The sequence below is a fragment of the Canis lupus genome, chromosome 32 (assembly GCF_048164855.1).
Source record: "Canis lupus baileyi chromosome 32, mCanLup2.hap1, whole genome shotgun sequence".
In the NCBI taxonomy this organism is placed as follows: Eukaryota; Metazoa; Chordata; class Mammalia; order Carnivora; family Canidae; genus Canis; species Canis lupus.
The window spans coordinates 12,336,048-12,362,550 of NC_132869.1; the positions used below are offsets into that span (position 1 = coordinate 12,336,048).

The 26,503-nt window shown below is 44.2% G+C and overlaps 1 protein-coding gene and 1 long non-coding RNA gene across 2 annotated transcripts in view; one reads left to right on the plus strand and one right to left on the minus strand.

Annotated features, from left to right (window-relative positions):
- EHD4 (EH domain containing 4) overlaps positions 1 to 26,503 on the minus strand; it is an 81,060-nt gene that overhangs the window by 16,941 nt on the left and 37,616 nt on the right. The window contains exon 4 of the mRNA XM_072808641.1: positions 2,492 to 2,904. Coding sequence (XP_072664742.1) covers positions 2,492 to 2,904 — 413 coding nt within the window. The remainder of the gene's footprint in view (positions 1 to 2,491; positions 2,905 to 26,503) is intronic.
- LOC140622875 (uncharacterized) lies at positions 698 to 26,363 on the plus strand. Its single transcript, XR_012022554.1, has 3 exons — positions 698 to 835; positions 25,897 to 25,934; positions 26,224 to 26,363. It is a non-coding gene; the product is annotated as an uncharacterized lncRNA (long non-coding RNA).

Below are 26,503 nucleotides of genomic sequence, written 5' to 3' on the forward strand. Positions count from 1 at the left end.
GTACTGCCCCGGGAGCACACTGGCACTGACTTGCTCAAGCTGGAAACATCCATACTTAAATGTTTTCCTTTATGAAAAGGAACAAGCCAGATACTATTCTTAGGAAGGAAAAAAAAAAAAAGACAAGCTTTTTTCCTAGAAGTAAGCTCAGCAAGTTGGCCGCTCTGGCCCCCCACCCCCTGCGTTGATACAAGGGCTTTCATTATTCCCAGTGTCAGGACAGAGCAGCATTCTGTGGCCAGGCTGGGCCACGCGTTCAGAGGGCATAATTATGCTCAAGGAGGGCAGAGGAGTCCCAAGGCACTTGGTGCTCCCAGGGAACTCTTGACTCTTTATTTATTTATCTGACCGAATATAACTGCGTCTTGGGTCACTGGGCCTTCAGCAGGGGCTGGTAACATAGAAATGTCCATGGGCATTTATTAATAGTTCCAAAACAATCCTGAGATCTCCAAATGCTAGCACGTGATTTACCAGCCTTGGTTATGAAATACTCTTGGGTACTGTGTGCCCTCAAGTGTAAGTTCAGATGAATCAGCTGAAGAAGAGAAACACTATGCCAAGGAACTACTAAAGGGGTAAAACCAGACTTCCTGCCACGGAGCATTAGGCCTGGGACTGGCACATGAAAGAAATCAGGAAAGCTGCAAATAAGTGGATTTACAAACTGGTTGGCACAACTGCCTTGTGGAAATGCAATAAAGGTGGCTGTAGCTCCAGAAAGGAACCAGCCTGGACCAGGAGACAGGATAAAGAATGGTGCCTCACAGGGCACCGGGACTACAGATCAGCTGAGCAAGATGGGAGTATGTGTGAGCATGCACTGGGACAGAAGGTGAGCAGAGGGGGAAAGAGCGGATGGAGGTCCTAACTATGGGGCCGCAGCAGCAGTGAGGCATCTCTTAGGATACAGGAGGGCAGCTGCTGGGTGAACATGTGGGCATGAAGACAGAGGTTGCTAGGCAGCGATGACGGAGTGTGAGAAGGCTGATAGCCTGCCCAGCAGTCACCCTCAGTAAAGGGTGCCTTTACTCCCTGCCTCCCCCAGCCAGGCCCCCTCCTCAGAGCATGGTGTCCACACCCGACTCTGCACATGACTCAGCATTCTGTAATAGGGCGTTTGGGGCCTCCTCCTCCACCAGCTAGGCTCCCCGGCCCTGACCCAGGGGTGCTGAGCAAATGCTGCCTGAATGAGGCCAAGAGGTGGTAGATTCCAGAAGGCTGGCCTGCTGGACCCCCGAGGCCAGACCAGAAGTCACTTTCTGTGCACTAAGAAGGTAAGGGAGGGGGCATGGTTTCTTTGCCACCAGAAGACGAAGGGGAAGTAAGCTGCCTTCCCTTCCCAACCAGGATACTAGTGGATTTGGCAAGGCAGGCCTGTGGACTGGTTTCAGTTGACATGACAGGGCTAGGCTGAGAGCAGGAGGGCCATCTTTTGGTCCTAGTTTTGTTACTCCTGGATTAGGTGACCTTGGAGAAATTGCTTGTCCTTCTAAAATTAGGGAGTGGTTGACCTCTGGCTTCCAAATGTGGCTGATTATCAGAATCACCTGGGGAGCTTTACACACACACACACACACACACACACACACACACACACACACACTTGAATCAGAAGCTCTGGGCAGGGCCTGGGAATTTATACATTGGTTAGGTTACATTTACATGATCACGGACACTTGAGAAACTCTGGAGGCACTTCTAGCATTTGAGGAATAGGATTTTATGAAACGTGCACACAGCTTTTAGAGAACCTTTTCCCTCCTACTTTTTCTTAGACGAGTCATGCACTTTTCTCTCTTCAGAGATGTGACAGAGTCCACTATAGTACTTGAGGATGGTTAGCAGATGACCACTTACCCTGTCGGGTAATACACAGCTCTGGGGCTGCCTGCCAAAAGGCTCAGTTACGAGGTGGAGGAGCCCAGAGCCACAGTGTGCGCGCTTGCAGGCCACCACCCTGAATGGGGATGTGGTATGGCCCTCAGGGCAGCACACTCAGTGCATCAGGCTGAACCAACCTCCTCCTAGGGTGACTCTGGCTCCAGGCAGTGATATCACACATCAGGTTCTGTGCCTTAGGCATGGGATGACTGGTGGTGGCATCTGAGCACCCCACTCTGGTTCAGCTGGCTACATTCCCATTGTCCTAAGAAAACAGCAGCTCCAGGTGGTGGGTGCATTGATCCCTCCCTGTGTGCCCTCCAGGTTAGGTCACACCGGATCCCCACAAATGTCCTCTGATGTGCTCTTATTGGTTCCATTTCACAGATTATAAAACAGGTTTGGAAACTGGAAACAGGATCTGCCTAAGATCACAGAGTAGGAGCCAGAATCTAAACAGGCATTCTGATCTTAAGGCTCTTTTCTTATGCTTTTCCACATTCCATTCCCTAGGGCATGTGAATGGAGCCTCCCCCATGCCCACCTTCTCTTAGAGAGGAGACAGAGGGAAGGGTCCTCTGCTGCCCGGGGTGTCTCCTTGGCTCACCTTGGCCAGCCTCGCTCGCTTGATGAGGTCGTTGAGTTTGCGCACAGCCGCTTTCTGGGGAAGGCTCTGGATGTCTCTGAAGAGGTCCTGGGCTTCTGCCTCGAAGAGGCGGCGGTTGTCAGTGTTCTGTAGGGGCTGTGCCCAAAAAGAGCCGATGTAGACGCGAAGCACCTCGGGTGTGTTGATGACTTTGCCTAGGGACCACATGAGGGCCCCGTAGACGCGCATCAGCTGTTGTGTGTCCACTTGGTCGGCCTTGTTCAGCACCACACGGATCTTGTCATCCTGGCCCCGGAAGGCCTTGATGGCCTCCGAGAACTCATCTGAGATGTCCAGTTTGTGAGCATCGAAGAGCAGGATGATCCTGTCGACGCGCTCCGCGAACCACTGCAGCACCTGGCAGAAGTCGTAGCCTAGGTGGAGAGAAGGGCACGTTAGTGTGGCTGGCTGCTTGAGGCTGGGGACTCGCTGGGTCCCTGGCAGCGGCCAAGGACAGAGTGCCACCTCCAGGGAGGCAGCCGAGGCTTCACAGCCTGAATATCACTGCAAAGGAGCCCCTCCGGGGCTGGACGCATTTAGGAGTTAACATGGAGGGTCCCAGGAGCCCTTCCCGGGGAAGAAACAGGGCCCGAGAAGGGCATCGCTCTGACTGGGCATCGCTCACTCCCAGACCTGTGATTTCATGCAGTCCTCATGAGCCCCTTACTTCACCTGGTATGGCTCTTGGGATTGACAGCAAATTGGATCAATAGCTCTGTAAAACCAAAGACCCCAGGTCAAAAGCTCTCCCTTCTGCAAGGGAGACAGAACATAAAGACTCCTAACTCTGGGAAACGAACTAGGGGTGATGGAAGGGGAGGAGGGTGAGGGGTGGGGGTGAATGGGTGACGGGCACTGAGGGGGGCACTTGACGGGATGAGCACTGGGTGTTATTCTGTATGTTGGCAAATTGAACACCAATAAAAAATAAAAGGCTTGCTATTCTGAAAGTAGCAGAGGTGCAGAGGGAAGAAAACCCAGGGGGCACTCAAGGTCCCACGGGGTGCCCAGTAAGCACAACAAAAGATGAATTATCTTCCCTTATCCTACGTATTTAAGAGTGTTAAAGGAGGCCAAAGGTTGGTCACAAAACTGTGACCAATATTTATCATTTGAGCTATTTATATCTTAAGTAAGTTGTAAATATTTTTTAAAAACCACGTCTCACAGCCATTGTGCGAGATGGTCTCTTGCCAGTTTCTTTTGTAAAATTTGCTAGGCCCACAACAAATTATTGAGCTTACTCTGGCCGCGCGCCAATATGCTCCGAATCATGCAGCTCCATAAACATTCTTTGCAGACCATGGTCAAGGCCTGTTTCGGGCACCCCCATTGGGGAGGCAGAGGCCCATGAAAAGCAGACAACAGAGTACCAGTCCCACAAGGCTTATTTTTAATCTCAGTCTGATGACCTATGGGCTCAGGGTAGGTACAGCCCAATTAGAGCTGAGATGGCACCTTTCCTGACCCCCTACTTTAGTTCTATCATCTCTTTTTATAGATTTTGAGAACTTCCAAACAGACATAAAGGTCTAGAAAATAATATGATGAATGCTGATATACCTATCACATAACTTTTTTTTTTTTAAAGATTTTATTTATTTATTCATGAGAGACACACACACACAGAGAGAGAGAGAGAGAGAGAGAGAGGCAGAGACACAGGCAGAGGGAGAAGCAGGCTCCATGCAGGGAACCCAATGCAGGACTCGATCCCGGGTCTCCAGGATCAGGCCCTGGGCTGAAGGTGGCACTAAACCGCTGAGCCACCTGGGCTGCTCCCCCATCACATAACTTTAATAAGTTTTGATTCTTGGCGTTATTTGCCTCAGATACTTTAAGGAATTTAAGTGTTCTTTCTTTATATAACAAAATCTCATATATCAGTGAGGATGAATTAGATTTTCACTTGTCGACACCGGCAAATCTCCAAAAGACTAGGGAGTAAAAAATCAGTTTCAAAAGGATATGTACAAAAAAAAAAAAAAAAAAAAAAAAGATATGTACAACATGACAACGCTCACATAAAATGTTAAAAAACAAAGCAATACTCAAAAGCCAACAGATTATAGACTACAGCATAAATATTAACGCTAATTTTGGATATTGATGAACTCTGAAGGATCTAAGGTAGATGGGAAAACATCTAGGATGATCTATTTTCAAAAATAAAGGTAGTTGATGAACTAAACTTTCCATAAATTTGAAGAACAGGTGTAAGGGGAGTAGACGAAGAACAAAGGGATTTAGACAGTTTTAATAAGGAAACAAAACATTCCAAAATGCTACCCCCCGCCCCCGTGTGCTTGGGGACCAAGCACATTCCCCAGAGGAAAGCATCATTACATTTGTGTATTTCCTGTTCATACTTTTCACTTCTCTCTTCTGTCTCATGATGGCACTCCCTGATTCCTTAGGGACAAGGAGGGCAAAGGTAGTTGTCGGAATGTGGGCCAGAGTTTATTTTCATTGTGATCAGCAGTCAGGAAAACTGCTGACCAGAGGAAAACTAAAGACCTGTTGAATGGGGTCGTACAGCAGTACGTAAAGATTCAGCCTCAAGATTTCACTCTCAGCTTTGTCCTTGCAGGGCCAGAACAAACTGCCTCCCAAGGTGGTTCTGTTTCCAGCCTGACCTGGGTCAGTCAGATAGCCCCAGACACTGGGTAGCAGATCTCAGCAGATGAATGATGGCCTTGTGCCCTGGGAGCCAGGAAGATGTTTTAGAACTGACCACCAAAAGGACGTGTGTGTGGACACTGGAGGGGAAAGCAGTTGAATTTTGCTGAACACCTTTCCTATTGGGTGAGGGGTTCCATGTGGGCCATAGAAGCTGAAGGTGTAACAGGCAGTCCCTTACCCCACTCATTGTCAGGCTGGGTATGGACAGGTGATCTAGAACCAGAGAATCATCTCCTTCCACCAGAGTGGGGTGTTGAATCTTGAGGGAATGAAGGAAAGACACAGGGAAAATGAGAATTTCTTCATGGCAGAAGTGCTAAACTGAGAGTACAGTGGTGACGGCTTCCTAACCTAGTGTTTGAGACTAGCTTTCCAACCTATCCATTAATTCTGTGAATAACTTGATTTTCCGAAAATTTCCTTTTTGCTTACATCAGAATCAGCTTCCTTGATTTGCTACCAGGAATCATGATTGGTAAATAATTTTCCCCACAATACTTTTATAAATAGTGCCAAAAGAAATTTGGCACCCCCATCGCTGTCACTACCCACATGTGTCAATTCAGTCACGGTGAAACGAATCTCTTTCTCCAAGGACCATCCAGGTTGAATGGTTGACCTTGACAGTACCTATATTTACACTTTCACTTAAATTTGGGTTCCTAATAGTTATTTTCAATGTCTTTTTAAAAGATGTCACTCCAATGCCTCATTGAAATAAAACATTGGTGGGAACAGAGCTTCTAGATGTAAGTTTACCGTAAGTGAGGCCATTACTCATCTCTGGAGGAATGGCCACATGGCCATATTTTCTTGTTTTAAAGTAACCAGGAAAACTTAAGGTTTAAGAAGTACAGGTAGATGGAACTTGTGTTCCATCTGTTTGTCACTGAGCAGGTGTAAAAGGATGATTTGTTACACCTTATGGAGTATAATCAAAGGAGATGAAATCACCAAGTGTCTCAAGAGAAGGCAAAGAATTACCATAGCTGGGATAGATTGATCTGGTCTTTTTTTATTTTTAAAATTTTTTGTACACAGTTGTTGTTATTAGTATTTTACCATTTTGACCATTTTTTAAAAGAGTTTATTTATTTTAGAGGGGGAGAGGGACAAAGGGAGGAATCTGGAGCAGATTGTCCACTGAGCATAGAGCCTGACATGGGGCTTGATCTCACAACTCTGAGATCAAGACCTGAGGCAAAATCAAAAGGTAGGCACTTAACTGACTGGACCCCCCAGACGCTCCCCATTTTCACCATTTTTCAAGGGTACAATTTATTGGCATTAAGCCCATTCACGTTGTTGTGTAATCACCACCATACATTCCAGAACTCTCCATCTTCCAAACTGAAACTAAGTACCCATTAAACATTAACTTCTCATTTCTCCCTGCCCCCTCCAACCCTGGCCACCACAATTCTATTTTGTCTTTATGAATTTGCCTACTCTAGGTACCTCATACATCTGGAATTGTAGGGTATTTATCTTTTTGTGACTGGCTTCTTTCATTTACCACAATGCTCTCAAGGTCCATCCATGTTGTAGAATTTGTCAGAATTTCCTTCCTTTTTAAGGCTGAATAGGTCTGCTCAATTCTTATATCTTCATGCTATAAGACAGGCACCAAGTACCTATCTACCGAAAAGTACCTATCTACTGAAAAGTTCCATCTGATTTTAAAGAAATTATTTAATTTAATGATGTTATTTAGTCTATCTGTTGAAGGAAAACTGACTGGTCCTGAGATTCAGATCACTGAATCTCAAAGTATGGTCTCGTATTAGACTCAGAAAAAGAAGGTGCACGCCAAAGTTTGGATTTGCAGACCTCTCCCTAGAAGCACAGAATCGGAATCTCTGAGGCTGGGCTTGGTCATCTGCATTTTTTTTTATTTTATTTTTTTTTTTTTTGCATTTTTTTTAAACCTCCCAGATAGTCGGGAATGCCTGGTAGTTTAAGGACCACTACTCTAGACTGAATACTCATAGGATGGCACAGATAGATCTATTTTACTACCGGTCTAAACGCATCTAAAATAGCTTCTTTTTATTCTAAAAAGTTACCAATAGATGCTTAGATGGCACATCATAGAACTGAGGAAACGTGGAATTTAAATCTGCTTATTTGAAGATGGAATTTTAAATTTATTAAAGTTTCCCCATCTTTGCTCATGCTGGATTTCAGCCTAGCCAAGTCCTGGCAAGCCCTTCCCCTTGGGCTTAGGACCCAGAAATTTGGCCTAAATTCTCATCATTCTTCAAAATACCTGAGCGGAACCTGATTCAGTTCCGTGTTACTTAACTTTCTTAAGCCCCAATTTTCTCATCTGTAAAATTGAGCCATTGAGCGATTACATGAGAAAATTCTCTTAACGTGCTCAATATAGTGTTGAAACTTAGTAAACTTCCAATAAATATAAACTTTTATTATTATTTGTCCCCCCAACCCCTGCTATACATGGATTTAAAAGCTCCTTCTTCTGACCACTTCCCACCCCCAGCCCTTTGCTTATACTTTACAGAGTGTATTATAATTTGATGGATAAATGGGTCTCTCTCATTGGATCATAACTTCTTTAACTGCAGGGACCATGTCTTCCTCATTCTTGCATAAGAGATGGACATAGATAATATATTCTTTTTTCAAGGCTTTAAAAAATTGAAATATAATTGACACAGAACATTGTATTAGTTTCAGGTATTCAAAGAGATCTATTCTTGAAAAAGTGCTTCCAATTAAAAAAACAAAACAAAACAAAAACAAAACCAACAAACCCTGAGTCAGAAGCAGTTTCTTCACAGGAAGCTAGTGGAAAGCAGTGGTCAGATTTTTTCCTTTTACTGTTGTCCACGTAGGATAAGATTTTTGAGGCTTACCTGCCTAACACATTCTTATCTTCCTTTAGGAAAGATCAAGGCTCCAACAAAGAATGGAGAAAGAACAAAGGAGACAATTGCAGTGAAGTGTATTGATGGTAGCATATATGAATTTCCTCATTCTAGAATTTCTAAGAGAACTCTATACACTTATACACATGGTATCCTACTATCATATCATTACTCATAAACTCAAAAATAATCTAGTGGTTTTGTTTCCTGAACTTGTGAGTACATTATCAGTTATTTAAGGTGGTGTAAGTTAGCACATTACTAATGATAGGAAACTTTATGATCAACTTGTAAAGAGGGCCACGCGTAATTCTGTTTTAACAGTAAGTATAAGGGTGATCAAAATTGGAAAATTAAATATAACAATAATAATGGTTAATGCTAATAATATGCTTACCAAGGCCTTGTTCTTATCAGTGTACACACATTAATTCATTTAATCTTCACAACAAGTCTGGGGTAGGTAGTATTATAGTTTCATTCAACATCACTGGTTTTGCAAATACATACTTCTATACTGTGTAAAGTTAATACAAATTATATACAATTAGAAACAAGGTGGTAACTGGGTAAGGTGTGGGTGTGGGTGTGTTAATTAGCTTAGTTGTAGGAATCATTTCACTGTATACGTACATTAAATCATGTCATAACACCTTCAATATACAGAATTTTTAAAAAGATTTTATTTATTTATTCATGAGAGACACAGAGAGAGAGGCAGAGACATAGGCAGAGAGAGAAGCAGGCTCAGGGAGCCCGACGTGGGACTTGATCCCAGGAGCCTGGTATTAGGATCTCAGCTAAAGGCAGACACTCAACCACTGAGCCACCCAGGCATCCCAATATACAGAATTTTTATTTGTCGATTATGCCTCAGGAAAAAAAAATAAAAAGTATATTTGGACTCAGGCTGCCTGCCTTGGGTCTAATCCTGGCTCCATCATTTATTAGTTTTGTGAGTTGGGGCAAATTACTTAACCTCTCTCTGCCTCATATCCTCATCTGTAAAATGGAGCTAATGATAGCATCCACATATCACATGGGGCTGTGGAGTTAACATATGAGAAACATTTGAGTCATCTTGACATCTAGAAAGTCTCTGAAATGTTATCTACTGGTTATTCAAAAAACTTTTGCAGGGGCACCTGGGTGGCTCAGTTAAGTGTTTGCTCTCAGCTCAGGTCATGATCTTGGGGTCCTGGGATCGAGCCCCACATCGGGCTCCCTGAGCAGAGAGCCTGCTTCTCCTTCTCCCCTTCCTTCCCCCGCTCAATCTTTCTTTCTTGCACTCTCTCTCAAATAAATAAAATCATTAACCCTGCCCCCCAAAAAAACCCCCAAAAAGCCATTGCAACTGCTGCATGGTGGGAGCACAATAAATGTTGAAGGATGCATGGCTGGGGCAAAGTATAGTCTGCAGCCATGGAGAAAACACAGTGAATAAGGGTAAAGGTGACAGTGATATGATGCTTGAGCCAATTGAAAGAATCAGTGCTCAGAAGATAGCTAACAGAAGATACAACTTAGTGGAGAACAGTCCATATTTTATAAATAGAGCTAGTGGGCCCTTGAAGGTCCAGAGGCCTTTCTTTTCTCCTTGTGAAACAGATGGAGTTCTGCCAGATGGTCTTAAAGGCCCAGGGTTGCTCCTAAAATAAAGCTATGATTCTTTTTTTAAAAAAATATTTTATTTATTTGTTCATGAGAGACATAGAGAGAGGCAGAGACATAGGCAGAGGGAGAAGCAGGCTCCATGCAGGGAGCCTGACACAGGACTTGATCCCAGGACCCCGGGATCACAACCTGAGCCAAAGGCAGATGCTCAGCCACTGAGCCACCCAGGTGCCCCTAAAGCTATGATTCTAATTGCAGATACACTCTGGCTTATGCAAGTGCTGTGCAGTCATACTGGCCGGGATAATCAGGGCATCCACTGTACCCAGTAGGAGAGTAATGGATTTTCCCAAAGATTCTGGTACAGAGGGTGGTCAGGTCCCCATTAGCAAATAGAGTTCAGCCTCACTATGCTAAGGAGGTCTGTGACAGAACTACTTGAAGCGAAGTGAAAACAAGGGGCCCTGACACAGAATGGGCCCTCCGCTACTATTCTGTTTGGCCTATACAAGTGTCTTTACACTTGGAATTGTCTGTTTTTGGTCCAAACATGCTTTGTAATTCTTACAGATAGCCTCTTCCACCTGGTGCCCCCTTCTGAGTGGAAATACCACAACTCTGACTCGACCCAACTCTGCCTCTGAAAAGCCACTCCCAGGTCCCGGCCCCCGCACAGGTTTTATAGCTCCCCACAGAACTGTACCATCTGAGGTCACAGCGGTTCCCCCAGGGGGCCTTGAAGCCCCAGGGGAGGGGCCCTTTTTACCCCTACAGCACCAAGGCAGTGCTCACCAAGAGCGGGCCTCCATAAATACTTCCTGAAGGCCTGAGTGTTTTCTGTGGAAAACTGTGTTCACAATTCCCAGAACTGGCATTAAACAACCTTCTGGAACACCTGTCTCTGGAACTTAGAAGTACACTAAACATTTTGAAATTCAACAATACATTTCAAATACAAAAGTTAAAAAGGGATTCATTAATGATTACCAAATGCCTAGGATGTGCTTGGAATGGTTGCTGAGGGACATCTATAAAACAAAGGCTGCTGGCTTGATCCATACTAATCCCAAACTGGAAACAATCCAAATGTCCCTCAACAGGTGAATGGATAAACTGTACCAGTGGAATAGTGCTCAGCAAGAAAAGGAATGAGCTACTGACATGCGCAGCCACATGGGGCCATCTCAGAAATGCCACACTGAGTGATGAGAGAAGCCTGAGGCTAAATAGTATGCACTGTAGGATTCCATTTATACAAAATTCTAGAACAGGCAAAACCAAGCTACAGTGACCGGAGCAGGTCAGTGGTTGCTTCTGGCTGAGGGTGGGACTGGGCCTGACTGCAAAGTGGCATGGACAGAGGAGGAACTTCTCAGGGAGATGGAAAGTTTCTATTTCTTGATGGCGATGGTTACACTAAGGTGCACTGGTCAAAACTCACCAAACCGTACAATTAAAATGAGTGCATTATGTTATTATACTTCAATAAGATTGGCATTAAAAATAAAAAAAAATAAGAAAGAAGGAAAGAGAATGGACTCAAGGCTGCTTAACTTGTTTCAAGCTATGCATCTCCACAAACTGCTGGGTGGACCAAGAAGTTGAAATCTGCTCATCAACAGTACTATATGGCTCATCTGGCTGGGAACAGAGTTGAAGGGAGCTGAAGCAGGAGCCCTAGGCTTTAGTAAAAATCAGTCTTTTTTTTTTTTTTTTTTTTTAAATCAGTCTTCATCAAAGAGGTTAATGTAAAATTTGGCTCATCCGCTGGAACTTTGACAGTGGTGTAATTTCGTAAGATTCATACCTTCTGGCTAAGGTGATAAGAGAGTCTCTCATGGTGATGGGTCAGGGATGAGGATGCTCTGAGTTTATGAGAATCCATTCCAGCTAGGCAGAATGTACCAGAGCCTAGGGCACTTACAAACCTATGTGTGTGTGTGTGTGTACACGCATGTGGGGGTAGTGCGTGCATGTATGTATTAATGAGTATTTATGGAAGGCATAGGAACCAGTATCGTGACAGACTTGCCCCATGGTGTTCAATGTATTTTTTAATTTTTTTTTAAAAAAGATTTTATTTATCTGATAGAGCATGAGCAGAAAAAAAGGCAGAGGGAGACGCAGACTCCCTGCTAAGCAGGGAACCCGATGTGGAACTGGATCCCACGACCCTGGATCATGGCCGGAGCTGAAGGCAATTAACCAACTGAGCCACCCAGGTGCCCTGTATTTTTAAAATTTATTCATTCTATTATAGACATTTCAATTCTATAAGACCTTTTTTTTAAAAAAAGATTATTTATTTATTTATTCAGGAGAGACAGAGAGAGAGAGAGGCAGAGACACAGGCGAGGGAGAAGCAGGCTCCAATGCAGGGAGCCTGATGCGGCCCTTGATCCTGTGTCTCCAGGATCACACCCTGGACTGAAGGCGGTGCTAAACCGCTGAGCCACCGGGGCTGCCCTCTATAAGACCTTCTAATGGAACTTTAATTATTCTAGAATAAAACTGGTTGTCATCAGCCCAATTGGTTAAAAATGTAGTTTCTATCTTCACAAAAGGACCCTCCCCGCCCAAGTTATATAGCATTGGCAGCTGAGAAAGAGAATTTGTCCTGTGGAAGATCCCAGCTTGGCATCCTGGCTCCACGTTCTGGGAACAAAGGGAGGGGGCAGGAAGGAAGGGGCGCCTTCTACCCAATCAGGAGCTTTCATCACAGCCTCCATGGAAGCTGTGGTCTCCATCCGAAGGGACCCACCAGGAAATGACATCTGAGATTAGAACAGTTGCCCCCTGGCTCGGGTAAATATAGGGTGGGGGCCTTGAGAAAACAAATTTGGCAGTCTGTTTTTAATAGAACAGAAAAAAATGCTTAAATTTCTTCCCAGAGCCAAGTTGCTAATTACATGAGTTTTAAACAAGGCATGTGTCAATAAAAGGATGCAAGATAATGGAGGACAGCCAGAACAGAGGCCAGGTCCTCCCTGTCCATGCCTCTGGCCCCATCTTTGGGGTAGGGGAAACCACTTGCCCAGTTGGACATGGCCCAGGACTCTGCTCAGACCTCCCATCTTTGGTGGGGCACTGGCCTGGCCTTTCTAGAGCTCGCAGCTCCTGTCCACACCAGGGCACTCATTACCCTACCACAGCTCTGACTGTGCTGTTTGTTGGGGTATCATCAGCCTTTCTCCGGGCATCATGTCCATCTTTGTGTCCCTCGAGGACCTAGTTGGCTGTCCAATGCAGAGTGTCCAGACAGGCACACAGAGTATGTGAGCAGTACCTCTTAACTGTACTTCTTGTCTCCAGGCTCTTTCCTCTCCAATCTTGCCCTCAAATGGTCCCCACCTCTTCTCAGGAGTTGGAGAGAACCTCTAGAATTCTGAGTGCCCTGATTACTTTTAGAATAATTGTTTATAAATTCTGTGACTAGCTCCCACCTTACCTCTTCAGCTTTTTCTCAAGGTCTCTTATTAAACCCTACTCCACCTCATAAACCATGCTGGGGCTCTTTGCCCCTCTTCAAAAGCATCCTGTAGTCTTGTGCCTCTGCACCTCTGCCCAGCCCAGAATGCCCTGCTCTCTCTTCATCTCCAACTACGCATCCCTCGGGGTCACCTCCCTCCAAGAGGCCTTCCCCCACCTGAGCAGAATAGACCTTCCCTCCTATTTACTCCTGAGAGGGAGAACTCTCAGGAGCCACAGCTCAGTCACTAAACTATAAGCAGCCTGAGAGCAGGGGGCAAATCTTAATCATACTTGGCCTCCAAAAGCCCATCACAAAAATTTGTACTATCTAAATCAGGCTCCCTGTGATGGATTATTCTTAGACCACCAACAATTTTTCTTTGGTAACACGTATACCTTCCAATGATATATTTTTTGGTGATTATAAGACAGAAACTCTGTGAGGGTAGAGACTCCATCTCTCATTCTGTTTACCACTGTATACCCAGTACTCGGTACCTACAATTGAGGATGTTCAATAAATTTGGGCTATTCCTCAAAAAATCAAAAATAGAACTAGCATATGATCCCAGCAATCCCACTTCTGGGGATTCAGAAGAATTAAATTCAAAAGAATTTAAATTAGTATTCCCATGTTTACTGCATCACCATTCACAATAGCGGAGATATGGAAACAACCTTAATGTTCTTTGGCAGACAAATGAGTAACAGAAATGTGGTTTAGGGCAGCCCGGGCAGCTCAGCGGTTTAGCGCCGCCTTCAGCCCAGGGCATGATCCTGGAGACCCGGGATCGAGTCCCACGGTGGGCTCCCCGTAGGGAGCCTCCTTCTCCCTCTGCCTATGTCTCTACCTCTCTCTCTGTGTCTCTCATGAACAAACAAATAACATCTTTTTTAAAAATTTAAGAGGATAGACTGCATTTTAAGTGTTTTTACTATAATACATATACATATGTATTGCATATGTACATACATAAGTAAAATCTAAAACAATAAAATAAATTTGATTAATTAAGTGAATTGACTTGAACAAGAAGTATAACTGATTTTTAGCAAGTTAGAGGGCAAGGCTTCAATAGTGCTGTGAGTTTCTAAAAAAAAAAGAGCTGTTACTAATAATAGGAAGTACAAATAATCTCAAAATAAACATCAAATATCTGGGATTACTCAGGTATTAAATATACATTTTCAAAAATAGTCACTTCAGTTAACAATAACAGCCACTTCAGTTAAACATGTGCAAGGAGTCCTTGTATTGTTTCCAGGTGGAGTTTACTTTGCAGCTGGAAAAGGTTGTTTCTGAAAATATGACTGGGGTTGGGTGTGGAATGATTGCTCAAAATAAATGATGGCAGCAAATATTTACTAAGCTCTCTCAACATTCCTGCACTTTTAATCAACATAATCTCCTGTAATCGTCACAATAACCCCAGGAAGTACTGTGGGATGCCTGGGTGGCTCAGCAGTTGAGCATCTGCCTTTGGTTCAGGGCGTGATCCCGGAGTCCTGGGATGGAGTCCCACATTGGGCTTCCTACATGGAGCCTGCTTCTCCCTCTGCTTGTGTCTCTGCCTCTCTCTGTGTCTCTCATGAATAAATAAATAAAATCTTAAAAAAAAAAAAAAAAGAAACAGGTATTATTATCATCCCAATTTTACGGGTGAGGCTATAGAGACTCAGAGAGGTTAAATAACTTACCCAAGGTCACACAGCTATTTCCTAGGAGAGCCAGGATTCAATCATCCCAGAGCCCGTGCTTTTATCCACTGCACGGCACCAAATGTATACCAGGGTGGTAGCATTAGAGGTGATTTTTGTTTTCTTCTTTTTGATCTTTTTAAAAGTAGTTTTATAAGTGTTCTACAATAAACATACTATTTTTGTAATAAAAAATAAGCATATTGTAAAAATTATTGGTCCACATGTGACTGGGCTAACAATATTACTGAGCAAGGCTTTCCTTTTCTTCTATAATGGTGTTTAGCTAGGGTCTAGATTTCTAGCATTTTCTAGCCTATCACCATCTTAAGAAACCATGAGGGTGAAGTAGTGTCTTTGCAACTACACGTAACCTCTGGGGGAAGAGTCAGCCCTTGATCAGCTATACTTGCCAGACCAACAGGTACAAGCTGGTATGGAGATGAGTCACAGACACTTTGCTCCTGCTGCCCTCTCTACTTCGTCTCGCCCCAAGCTGATCAGAGCCATAGGTAGGGTGGGTGGGGGTAGCAGTTGGGGGGGGGGGCATGGGTCCAGGCTCCTGGTGGGTGTGGGGAGGCACTGACACTAAACCCTGTCCTGGAGATGGAATAAGACTACCAGAGAAGAAAAGTGGCCTCCATGTAGGCACACACTATGGACGTTCAGTGTGTGTCTGCCTCGAAGTGTTCAGTTGCTAGTGGCCACCTCTTAGAGTATAATTGCCTACAAGAAAATTCCCATGATTACAGAGTTCCCTGTCTCACTGTGCCTGGCCTGAAGGGGGTTCAGTCACTGAACATACCATAGTTGAAATAAAACCAAGGACTGAATCTGTCCTTGGATGGGCTTGGTGTTGTTTATCTTCTGTTTCCTCTCCCAACTCCTTCTTCCTTTGGAATTTAGTCCAAACTCTGTGAACGAATTTATCGTTGCCTGTTTCCTCCTAAAATAAACAAGCTAACCCCACAGCCTGTCTCTCTTCCCTCTGGGGATGCTGTAAAGATAACGATGGGGCAGATGGGGGCCATGTGACCCCAAAGGCCCCTTACATCACTGGATCACACCGTACAGCACATAGGTGGGGAACAGAGAAAGGCTCCACTTGAATATTCAGCCTGATGAACACCGTGGCCTCTGGTCACGTGACTATGTCAAAGGGGAAATTGGGTTTCATATCTCATTTTCCAACTCAGACTAAAAATTAGGTTAAGAAGCAGGTCCATTTAAAGAGCATTGACCCTAGCTAAAGCACCCCTGTGTGCTCCTTGCTGGAGAGAAAGATTGGTGGGAATTTACCAAGAAATTCCCACAGGTTCTGGAGCCTGGTTCAGCCATTTTGCTTTGCTGGGCCTCAGTTTCCAAATAAATCAGATGGGTTAGATGATCAGTAAGAATTTTTTTTAACAGATTTTAAATTAACTATAGTAGATATCAGATGGCTACAATACCAGCATAATAACATAAAACCGGGGATGCCCAAGTAGCTCAATGGTTGAGCATCTGCCTTTGGCTGAGGTTGTGATCCCAGGATCCTGGGATCAAGTTCTGCATTGGGCTCCCCACAGGAAGACTGCTTCTCCCTCTGCCTATGTCTCTGCCTCCCTATGTCTCTCATGAATAAATAAATAAATCTTAAAAAAAAAAAATAAATAAAATAAATAAATAAATAAATCAGGTGGTTATAGGAATACCCAATGACTAAATCTAAGGGGGAAAAACGATCAAGTAACAAGTCTCATTTTACTCTATTTGTTCCATTGGACTCCTGTACTATGGTGCATAGCGCTGATTTGAAGGTCCTTGCATGTTTCTACAAGGGTCTCTAGTTGCCCTGAAGTTTAATTTGTCACCCAACTGCCAGTAAGTCTATGCTGGAAGAAATTACCCAAGGAAAAGTCTCAGAATTTGAGCATTCAAGAATGCTTAAGAGATCATCAGACCCAAACTTCTAATAATAGAAGTAAGCAAATCCAGAAATCAAGTGTCATGCCTATGGAGATAGCCCATTTCTTGTTTTCGAGTGGGTGTTGTGTATCTCAGGCAAGAAAGTCTCTCACAATACATCTATAAATCAGACAGTTTGTACTTGTATTGGATTTTCTTGAGGCAAAAGGCCAATGAGACACAGTCTCCACCCAAGTGTGATGAGGCTAAATGTTTACAATCAAGGCTTCTACCTTGACAATACATTCTGTCATTCTGTGGTTCAGAAGGGCAAAAAGACAATATTTCTTCAAGCTACACTTTTCTAAAGAGAAATGTTAAAACAAGATGACAACTTTGGAATCAACAAACAGCTTGCCAGCAACTTCTGGCCTGCCCTGCCCTATTGCTCCTTTTAAACAATCCCAGCATTGCGTGAGTGTTCTGTGAGCATTTGGACAACAGCCAGTCATGAAGACCAGTGCCAGCCACTAAGTTATCAGCTAATCTGCTCTTAAAGCCAAACTATTACCCAGAGATAGTTACTTCTGGGTTTATATCACAGATGGAGAGGTAGATCAAGTCAATGGGGACCATGTGAATCCACACTGGGTTCCTTATTTAAAAAATGACTCACTTATTTAATTAAATAAAAGTTCACATAGTACCAACAGCATTTCAAAATGGTCAAATAACTCCAGAGAGGAAATACTTTGAAATACTGGTAAATATGCAAAGGTGCTCAATCACACTAATAATAAAAATGAAAATTTGAATTTGAATGAGATGCCATTCACCTATCAAAGATAAGGTGAAGATAAAGGGGAAAAAAATCAGTAATGCTCCTGGTTGGGGAGGATGTGTGCAAACAGGCACTACTCTATTGTTGGTGAGAATGTAAGTAGGAACATCTTCTAGAAAAGGCATTTTCGCATCAGTTAACTCAGTAAAAAGACCACAGTTCCTTTTGACTCAGTAATTTCACTACTAGGACTGCATCTTTTTTTTTTTTTTTTTTAACTGACATGCAATATTATATTAGTTTCAGGTGTACAACACAGTGATTTGACAATTCTATCCATTACTCAATGCTCACCACACTAAGTGCACTTATCATACAATGTTATTACAATATTATTGACTATATTCTCTATGCTGTACTTTTTACTTCTGTGAATTATTCATTTTATAACTGGAAGTTTGTACCTCTCACTTCCCTTTGTCAGTTTCCCCCATTCTCCACCCACCTCCCCTCTGGCAAACAGACCCTCAGTCTGTTTCATTTTTTGTTTCTCTCTTCATTTGTTTTGTATCTTAGAGTTCCGTTTGCACCCTAGTGTGCAAATTGTACGTGTTTGCACTGTGTACAAAACTACCTTCTGGGCAGCCCCGGTGGCGCAGCAGTTTAGCGCCGCCTTCAGCCCGGGGCGTGATCCTGGAGACCCGGGATCGAGTCCCACGTCGGGCTCCCTGCGTGGAGCCTGCTTCTCCCTCTGCCTGTGTCTCTGCCTCTCTCTCTAGCTGTGTCTCTATGAATAAATAAATAAAATCTTAAAAAAAAAAAAAAACAAACTACCTTCTGTAGCACAGTCTGGAACAGCAAATCATCAAAAGGATACTGGCTGTTAATTTGGGTGGACCTGTATGATGGAATGCTCTAAGGTCCTGACACGGACTCACTCCAAGATTTATTGCTAAGTGGAAAACTCTGGATGCAGGGAAGTGTGTGGGACCCTCCTGCTCTGGGAGACACTGCCGACAGGGTTTCCTCTGGGGGAGGAACTGGGTGTGCAGCTGGGATACTCTTCACCATCTTTCTGTAACTTCAATTTTTCATCTCAAGTATGTACACACACTTGTGCAAAATGGTGGTAGGACGGAAGTAGACTTTGGAAAGATGAAATGCTAAATAATGGTCTGGGTTGTGCTTTACTCTGTGATTTGGATTCAAACAGGAGGTGATTTTGAGAATGAGACTAAAAGAAACCAGGCGACGTGGAGGTTTCTAAAGGAAACTGCGTCACGGCACATGTGAGAAATATCCCCAGATACCAGAAAGAAGATAATGGCAACAAGAAGTGGAAGAGTGACAAGAGCTGGGGCCTCAGCCACAAGAGAACACCTCCTCTGGGTCATTGTCTTTAGCAGGTTCCCCCAGCTTCCTTCCTGGGCTGTATTCTCCCATCATTCCTGGCACAGGTCTATTGTCAAGCCCACATATTTCCTTTATCCTCCTCTCTCCTTTTTTTTGGTTCCTGGAAGAGCCAGGTTCTTTTTGGTCTAGGTCCCAGGACTTGCCACCATCTGCTCTCCCTGGGGAATGCTGGAGACCTTAGCCGAGCTGACCCTGCAATCCTGAGCCACCTATTCTGGGACCATCCAATTCCATGAAGTGAACGAAGTTAAACCACCATGAGTCCCTGCCAAATGGTTAATACCTGTTACGTCATTTCATCTTCAAACAACCCTGGGAGGGAGAATTTATCCTATACCTTTATAAAACTGTGAACTGAGGCTCCCACAGTAGGTGGGAGGGGAGTGCTGGGATTTGAACTCATGTCAGCCTCCTCCAGGACTCACAGTGAGCTTGCCTGCATCTCACCACCTCCCTCTCTGCTTCCATGGAAAGCAAAGATGCCCTGAAAATGCTGCTATTTTCAGCACGTATCCACATCTACTGGCTCGAGATGCCTAGCCATGCAGCGCTGGTACATGAGACCTGACTTCTGGCCACACTTTGGATCCTCTCACTCTATGCATGCTTCATTACTGACGTCTGTGGAGCACTTAGGCATTTACACCAATCACTCAGATCCTCACAAGATCTAACTCTCTGAGGAAAGCACTTTTCTTCCCATTTTATAGAGGAGGAGACTGAGGCTCACAGACGCGGAGTAAGGTGGGTGGCCCAGGTCACCCAGTTGGTAAGCAGAAGCACTCGAGAAATGGAAAAAATGCTGCAGGTCAGTGTTGCTCGGCACTATCCTGCTCCACCTCCACCTAGAATCCTGCATTTTCAATCTATCCGTCCCACTCTCCAGTCTGGGGGTCCAGTGCACAGTGACGGGGATGGAGGTTATATAACAAGAATGTCCTCATTATAGCAGTGAACTTATTAAACATCTGAAATGTAAATGAGAAATATTTTAAAAATCCCTTCTTTCAGGACCCTTGGGTGGCTAACAGTTGAGTGTCTGCCTTCGGCTCAGGGCGTGATCCTGGAGTCCTGGGATCGAGTCCCACATTGGGCTCCCTGCATGGAGCCTGCTTCTCCCTCTGCCTATGTCTCTGCCCCCTCTCTGAGTGTGTCTCTCAAGAATAAATAAATAAAATCTTAAAAAAATAAAATGTTGGGGGTGTTCTGACATGGGCTGAAGGCCCAGGCAGAGGACAGCAGCGTCAGGCCAGTACTCCCTGTCAGACACTCTCGAGCTAACACAACCGCAGTTACTGGGTCACCCGGGGACCACTATGGTAACTACCGTTACCTCTCCTTCCTTTCAAAGCCCTCGCCTGGGAGGATGTTGGTTAGTCACAGAGCCCAGCCCAGTGCCAGGCTGCTCCTGCCCCATTCAAAGACCGCCCCCCCCGCCCCCTTACATCTTCCGTCCTGGCCTCCAAGAGGGCAGCATTCACGCTGGCAGAACAGAGATATGGGGCACACCATTTTGGTAGGTTTCCCAATTTGTAATCATCTCTTCTTTCACTTGGCTTTGGGGATGGCAGGGTGCACAGGAAAGGGCAGGCTCAGGAAGCAGACTCAGCACCACCCCAGATTCCTCCAGGTGGGGGACCAGTGCGCTGCAGCACCCTGGACTGGCTGCTTTCTGGGCCCTACCTCACACCTCCCATGTTATTTGTGCTGAGGCCAGGAAGTAGCCTGTTTTAACAAGTTCCCTGCTGGGGGTCTGCCTGCTGGAGAATCACAGCAGTAGGGCTTCATGGCCTCATTCAGAGACTCATCAACTCCAGGGCAGAAGGAAGGCGGAGAGAGGGTGACCTGAGAACAGGTCCCCCGGAAGAAGACATGACAGTGACAACCAGGGAAGAGAAAACCAACCAAACAAACCCACAGAAGCGGCGTGGCAGACCCAGGGCTCGTTCTGTTACTGTTCAGTACAAGAACCCTTGGATGCTCAACAGCAATAATTCTGGATAATCAAGAGAATGTTGAAAAAGAATCCTTCAGTGGCTTTCTATTCCTCTCCGAATAAAACCCATGTGCTTCCCTAAGGCCAACAGCTCCCCCCAGCAAACTCTCCCGACCTCACTGCTCACCACTTCCCAGCTACTCACCAGCTGGACCTGCCAGTTCTTAACTACCCTTAGCCTTTGTCTACAACGTCCTTCCCCCAATGCCCTGCCAGGCTAGTCCTTTTATTCTTTAGGTCTTAACTTAAATGTTACCTCCTCAGAGACACCTCCTCTGACGCCCTATCTATAGTAGGACTGCCCCTGCTGTGGGACTCAGCAAGGCAAGTCTTGGTTTCAACTTGCATTTGTTTTGTATTTCTGCTCATCCATCCTCCTCCTCAGTGTATACTCCAGTAAAGTGTGACAGAGTCTATCTCATTTTGTTAAAAGTAAAGAAGTACCTAATACCTGACACAAGAAATGGACCAGGAGGAACCTAGCAGAGTTTGGTGCATGGCAGATATTCTATAAAAGAAAACTTCTCCTTTCTGCTACCTTTTGAATGAGAATGCAGGGCACTGTATACGGTCTTTCCCAAAGGCAACCATCAACAATTGCTGAAGTAAAAAACCCAGGAAGTTTGGAGGTGAAGGCAGAGAGCGTCAATTACATGGAAACCTGGCCTAGCTGGTACCTCTTGCCCAGTGCTGCCGTGTGTGTGTGTGTGTGTGTGTGTGTGTGTGTGTGTGTGTGTGTGAGTGACAGTGAGAGAAAGTGAGAGAGAGACAAAGAGAGATTTTCCTGGTTTGTGTCCTTGTCCCTTGGTGGTTAACAGCATATACTCTGGAACCAGGCTGTGTAGTTTGAATCCCACTCAGCTACTTACTAGCTGCTTTGGTTATCAGTCACTTTAAAACTTAGTGGCTTAAATAATTACTTACTATTTTCTCTGGTCCAAGGATTGACTGGGGTCAGGTGGGTAGTTCTCAACTAGGGAATATCATGAGGTGACAATCAGATGGTAGTTGGGGCTGGAACCATCTGAGAGCTCAGTGGAGCTGATTGTCCTTGATGCTTCTTCACTCACACCTCAGTTAGTCTAAAGGTTGCCTGTGCCTCCTGGCTTCTTCATGTGACCAGCCTGGGCTTCCCTCACTGTATGTTGGTCTCCAGGTAGTTGGACTTTTTAGGTGTCAGTTGGCTGGCTGCCCATAGATCCAGCTGGTACTTTCAGGACTTCTTCTGACTGAGACTTGGCAAGTCATGAAGCATCACTCTTACTGAATTCTACTCATCAAATAGTGAATCAGAAGGCCACCTGAGATTCCAGGGGAAGAGACTGCACCAGGGTATAAATATTGGGAGGCACTGTACATGGTGGTGGGAGTAGGAGGCATCTTTTGAGATTATCTACCATACTTCTATAGGACTGTGAGCAAGTTACTTAACCTCTTATGCCTCAGTCTTCTTTCCTATGAAATGTAGTTATAGTTCCTACCTCATAGAGCTCCTGTGAGAAGCAAATGAGTTAAAAATATATGGAAAGCAACTCACAATGCACTGTGTTAAGTATTAGCTATTATTATTATTACTTACTCAAGAGTAAGGAGCAAAATTTTTCTCTGACTAATCTCTGTATCCCAATGTCTATGAAATGTTTGATGATCATGAGGTGTTCCATAGAGGACAGCAAGATAAGTGATATTCTCTCTACCAAAAAAAATTGTTTTTCATTTAAAAGTCTAGGTAGGTTTAAAGTCTGAGTAGAAGCAGTTATTCCTCATGATCAAGTATGCATTTAAAATATGGACAAAAACTAAAAATAACTGCCAGGGCTTGGCGAATACCATTCTGAGTCATGGCGATGACGGGCTCACATCAGGGACAGAAGCCACACTTGTGGTGTGGAATTTCCTGTGTCAGTGGCGGAAAAGGAGCCATGAATGCGTCTGTCAGCAAACTTCCCCAAAACAAAAAGGAACCAGGATTTCCTGTTGGAGGCCCAAGAAGTGAGTGGTATCCAGGACCTCACACTCCAACTGGTCTTAACACTGCCAGAAAACAGGATCTGCCGACAAATCATCGGTACTCAGCCCCAGTCCCTGGGGATAGACACTTCTATTGTTGCCAAATTCAAACAAAGCTCCGAAACAAGCATTGAGCTCAAGTCTAAATATAAAAATGGCTTCGGGATCTGAGCCTCAAGACATACATTCTGTTCTACAGAATTCTCTACCATGTCATCCTTTGCCTTGCACTCCTCAGTATTCCATGCAGCCCTAAGGACAAAACCCAGTCTCCTGTCACAAGTGCCCACCTATCACATGTCCATGTTCCAGCCATACGCACAATGTACGTTCTTTCAAAGGGCCCCAGCTCACACATCTTGAACATACCCTTTCTGATGCCTCTTCCAGGCAATACTAAAGGCAGCCATGGTTATCTTTCCCTTGACTACACACCACTCAGGTGCTGTGGTAAGAGCTTCATACCATCATCTTACTGTATTCTCACCCTATCTGATAAGGTCTTGAGTTTGCTGGCTAATGAACTCACTCATTTACCTGGAAGCCCTGATCAAGAAGTGTTGCTTCATAAGGTTAGACATATAGATCAACGAAATAGAATTGAGGATATAGAAATAAACCTTCACTTTTATAGCCATCTGATTTTCAGTGAGGGTGCCAAGAGAATTCAGTGGAGGAAAATACAGTCTTTTTCAACAAATGGTACTGGGTCAACCAGACATATACATGCAAAAGAATCAAGGTGCACTCTCAACCTCACACCATATACAAAAATTAACTTAAAATGCAACAATGACCTAAATGTAAGTACTAGGACTCTCAGAAAAAAATATAGGATTAAATTTTCATGAGCTTGGGTTAGGTGAAGTGACAAAAATTAAAATTGATAAATTAGCTTTCAGTAAAATGAAAAATGTCTGTGCTTCAGATGATACCATAAAGACAATGAAAAGACAACCCAGGACATGAGATAAAATATTTGCAAAGCATATATCTGACTAGTATAGAGGTACATAGAGAATGTTAAAACTTAACAATAGAAGGACAAATAATCCAATTAAAAATAGGCAAAGCATCTATATATACATTTCTTCAAAGAAGATATACAAATGGCTAACAAAGCACACGAGAGGATGCTCAACATCATTAACCATCAGAGAAATGCAAATTGAAACCACAATGAAATACCACTTCATACCTACTGGGATGGTTTTAATCAAAATGACAGTGTTGATGAGGATGTAGAGAAATTGGAATGCTTGTACTCTGCTGGTGGGAATGATGCAGCCACTTCGGAAAACTGAGTTCCTCAAAACACTGAGTTACCACAGGACCCAGAAATTCTACTCCTAGGTAAATACCCAAGAGAACTGACAATGTATATTTTTGCAAGAACTTGTACATGAATGATCACAGCATTATTATTCAAAATGGCCAAAACAGTGGAAAGCCAAATGTCCATCAATTGGTGAATTAATAAAATGTCACACAGCCATACAACGGAATGCTATTCAATCATAAAAAGGAATGAAGTACTGATACCTATTGTAACATGGATAAACCTTGAACACATTATGCTAAGTGAAAAAAGCCAGATAAAAAGGCCATGTATTCCATTTATATGAAATGTCCAGAATAGGCAAATCCATAGAGACAGGAAGTAGATTAGTGGTTGGTCTGGGGTTGGGGAAAAACTGATAGTGATTGCTAATAAGTGTAAACTTTCTTTTCAGGATGATGAAAATGTTCTAAAATTAGTTGTGGTGATGGTTGCATGATTTTGTAAATATATAAAGAACCTACTAAATTGTTGAGAGACAGAGGGAGAGAATGCAAATCCCTCCCAAAAAAAGGAGGGGAAAGAAGAACCTCTTCTCTTAGTAGCTTCATTGATCACCTACCTCCCACTTCCCACTGGGGGCTGGTGGTCCCCTGCTCATTATACTTCTTGATCAGAACTCCTCTATAACACACAGGATAGACCTGGCTTGTTTGCAGGTCTATCCGCTCCAACTGAGTATGAGCGCCCTGGCCAAGGCCTGTGTCTAGCTCATTTTTAATGCTGGCATCCAGGAAAGTGCTTACCGTTCAGTGGATAAGCAACATACATGTGTGTTGAATAGTCTCTAGCATGCCTCTAACATTATGCATCACTTTTTTATACCATCACCTCTAAAATAAAAGAATACCAAAAAGATCACACTCATACGCACATGCACACAATGTCTGTTTCTTTTAAGATTCTTTTCATCAGGGATGCCTGGGTGGCTCAGCAGTTGAGTGTCTGCCTTTGACTCAGGGTGTGATCCCAGAGTCCCGGGATCGAGTCCCACATCAGGCTCCCTGCATGGAGCCTGTTGCTCCCTCTGCCTGTGTCTCTACCTCTCTCTCTGTCTCTCATGAATAAATAAAATATTTAAAAAAATAAAAATAGAATATACAGCCCCTGAGCAACAAACTACATCGCAGATAACTTGACTAAAATTTCTCCTACTCTATGAGACAGAAGACTTTAAGAAGCCAGAAACCAATATAAAGGCTGATTAAACTCGGCCTTTGAGGGGCACCTGGGTGGCTCAGTAGTTGATCATCTGCCTTCGGATCAGGTTGTGATCCTGGGATCGAGCCCCACATGGGGCTCCTCACAAGAAGCCTGCTTCTCCCTCTGCCTATGTCTCTATGTCTCTCATGAATAAATAAAATCTTAAAAAAAAAAAACAACCAAAAACTCAGCCTTTGAGAACCTTTTGGCCTTCAACAATAACAACGATGATACAATGAGATGATGAAAATAGTAAGAAGAGCTAACATATATTGAGCACTTACTGTGTGTTAGGCAGGGCATCGTTTTCTGCTTTCAATGTATTAATTCAGTTACAACAACATGAACTCATGAGGTACTACTATTTCCCTCCTTTTACAGACTCACAGCTTCCCTGAAGCCATGCAAGCAGCACACGGGTAAGCTGAACCCAGGGAATCCAAAGTTATTGCCCATGCTTCTCGCTATACTACATTCAGGATTTCCATCCCTTGACTGGACCAAGGAAAGCAATTTGTTTGATTCTGGGTCTACAGACTGATCGATGTCGGTCACAGAAAAGACCTGGGGGATGGGGTGTGGGGAGAAAGAAAACACGGATATTCAGGAACTGAAATCCATGCATATCCACCCGACAACTGAATACCTATTATTTTATGTATCCTTTTCTTTTAAATTTTTTTTAAAATTTTTATTTATTTATGATAGCCACAGAGAGAGAGAGAGGCAGAGACACAGGCAGAGGGAGAAGCAGGCTCCATGCACCGGGAGCCCGACGTGGGACTCGATCCCGGGTCTCCAGGATCGCACCCTGGGCCAAAGGCAGGCGCCAAACCGCTGCGCCACCCAGGGATCCCTATGTATCCTTTTCATATCAAGTGGGAAATATCTGAATAGACAAATGCAGCCCAAACCTGCAAAACCTTGTCCCACACCACTGAGAAGGCCGGGTCCCTCTGGGCTTTCAGCCCCAGGCTTCCCTACCTCC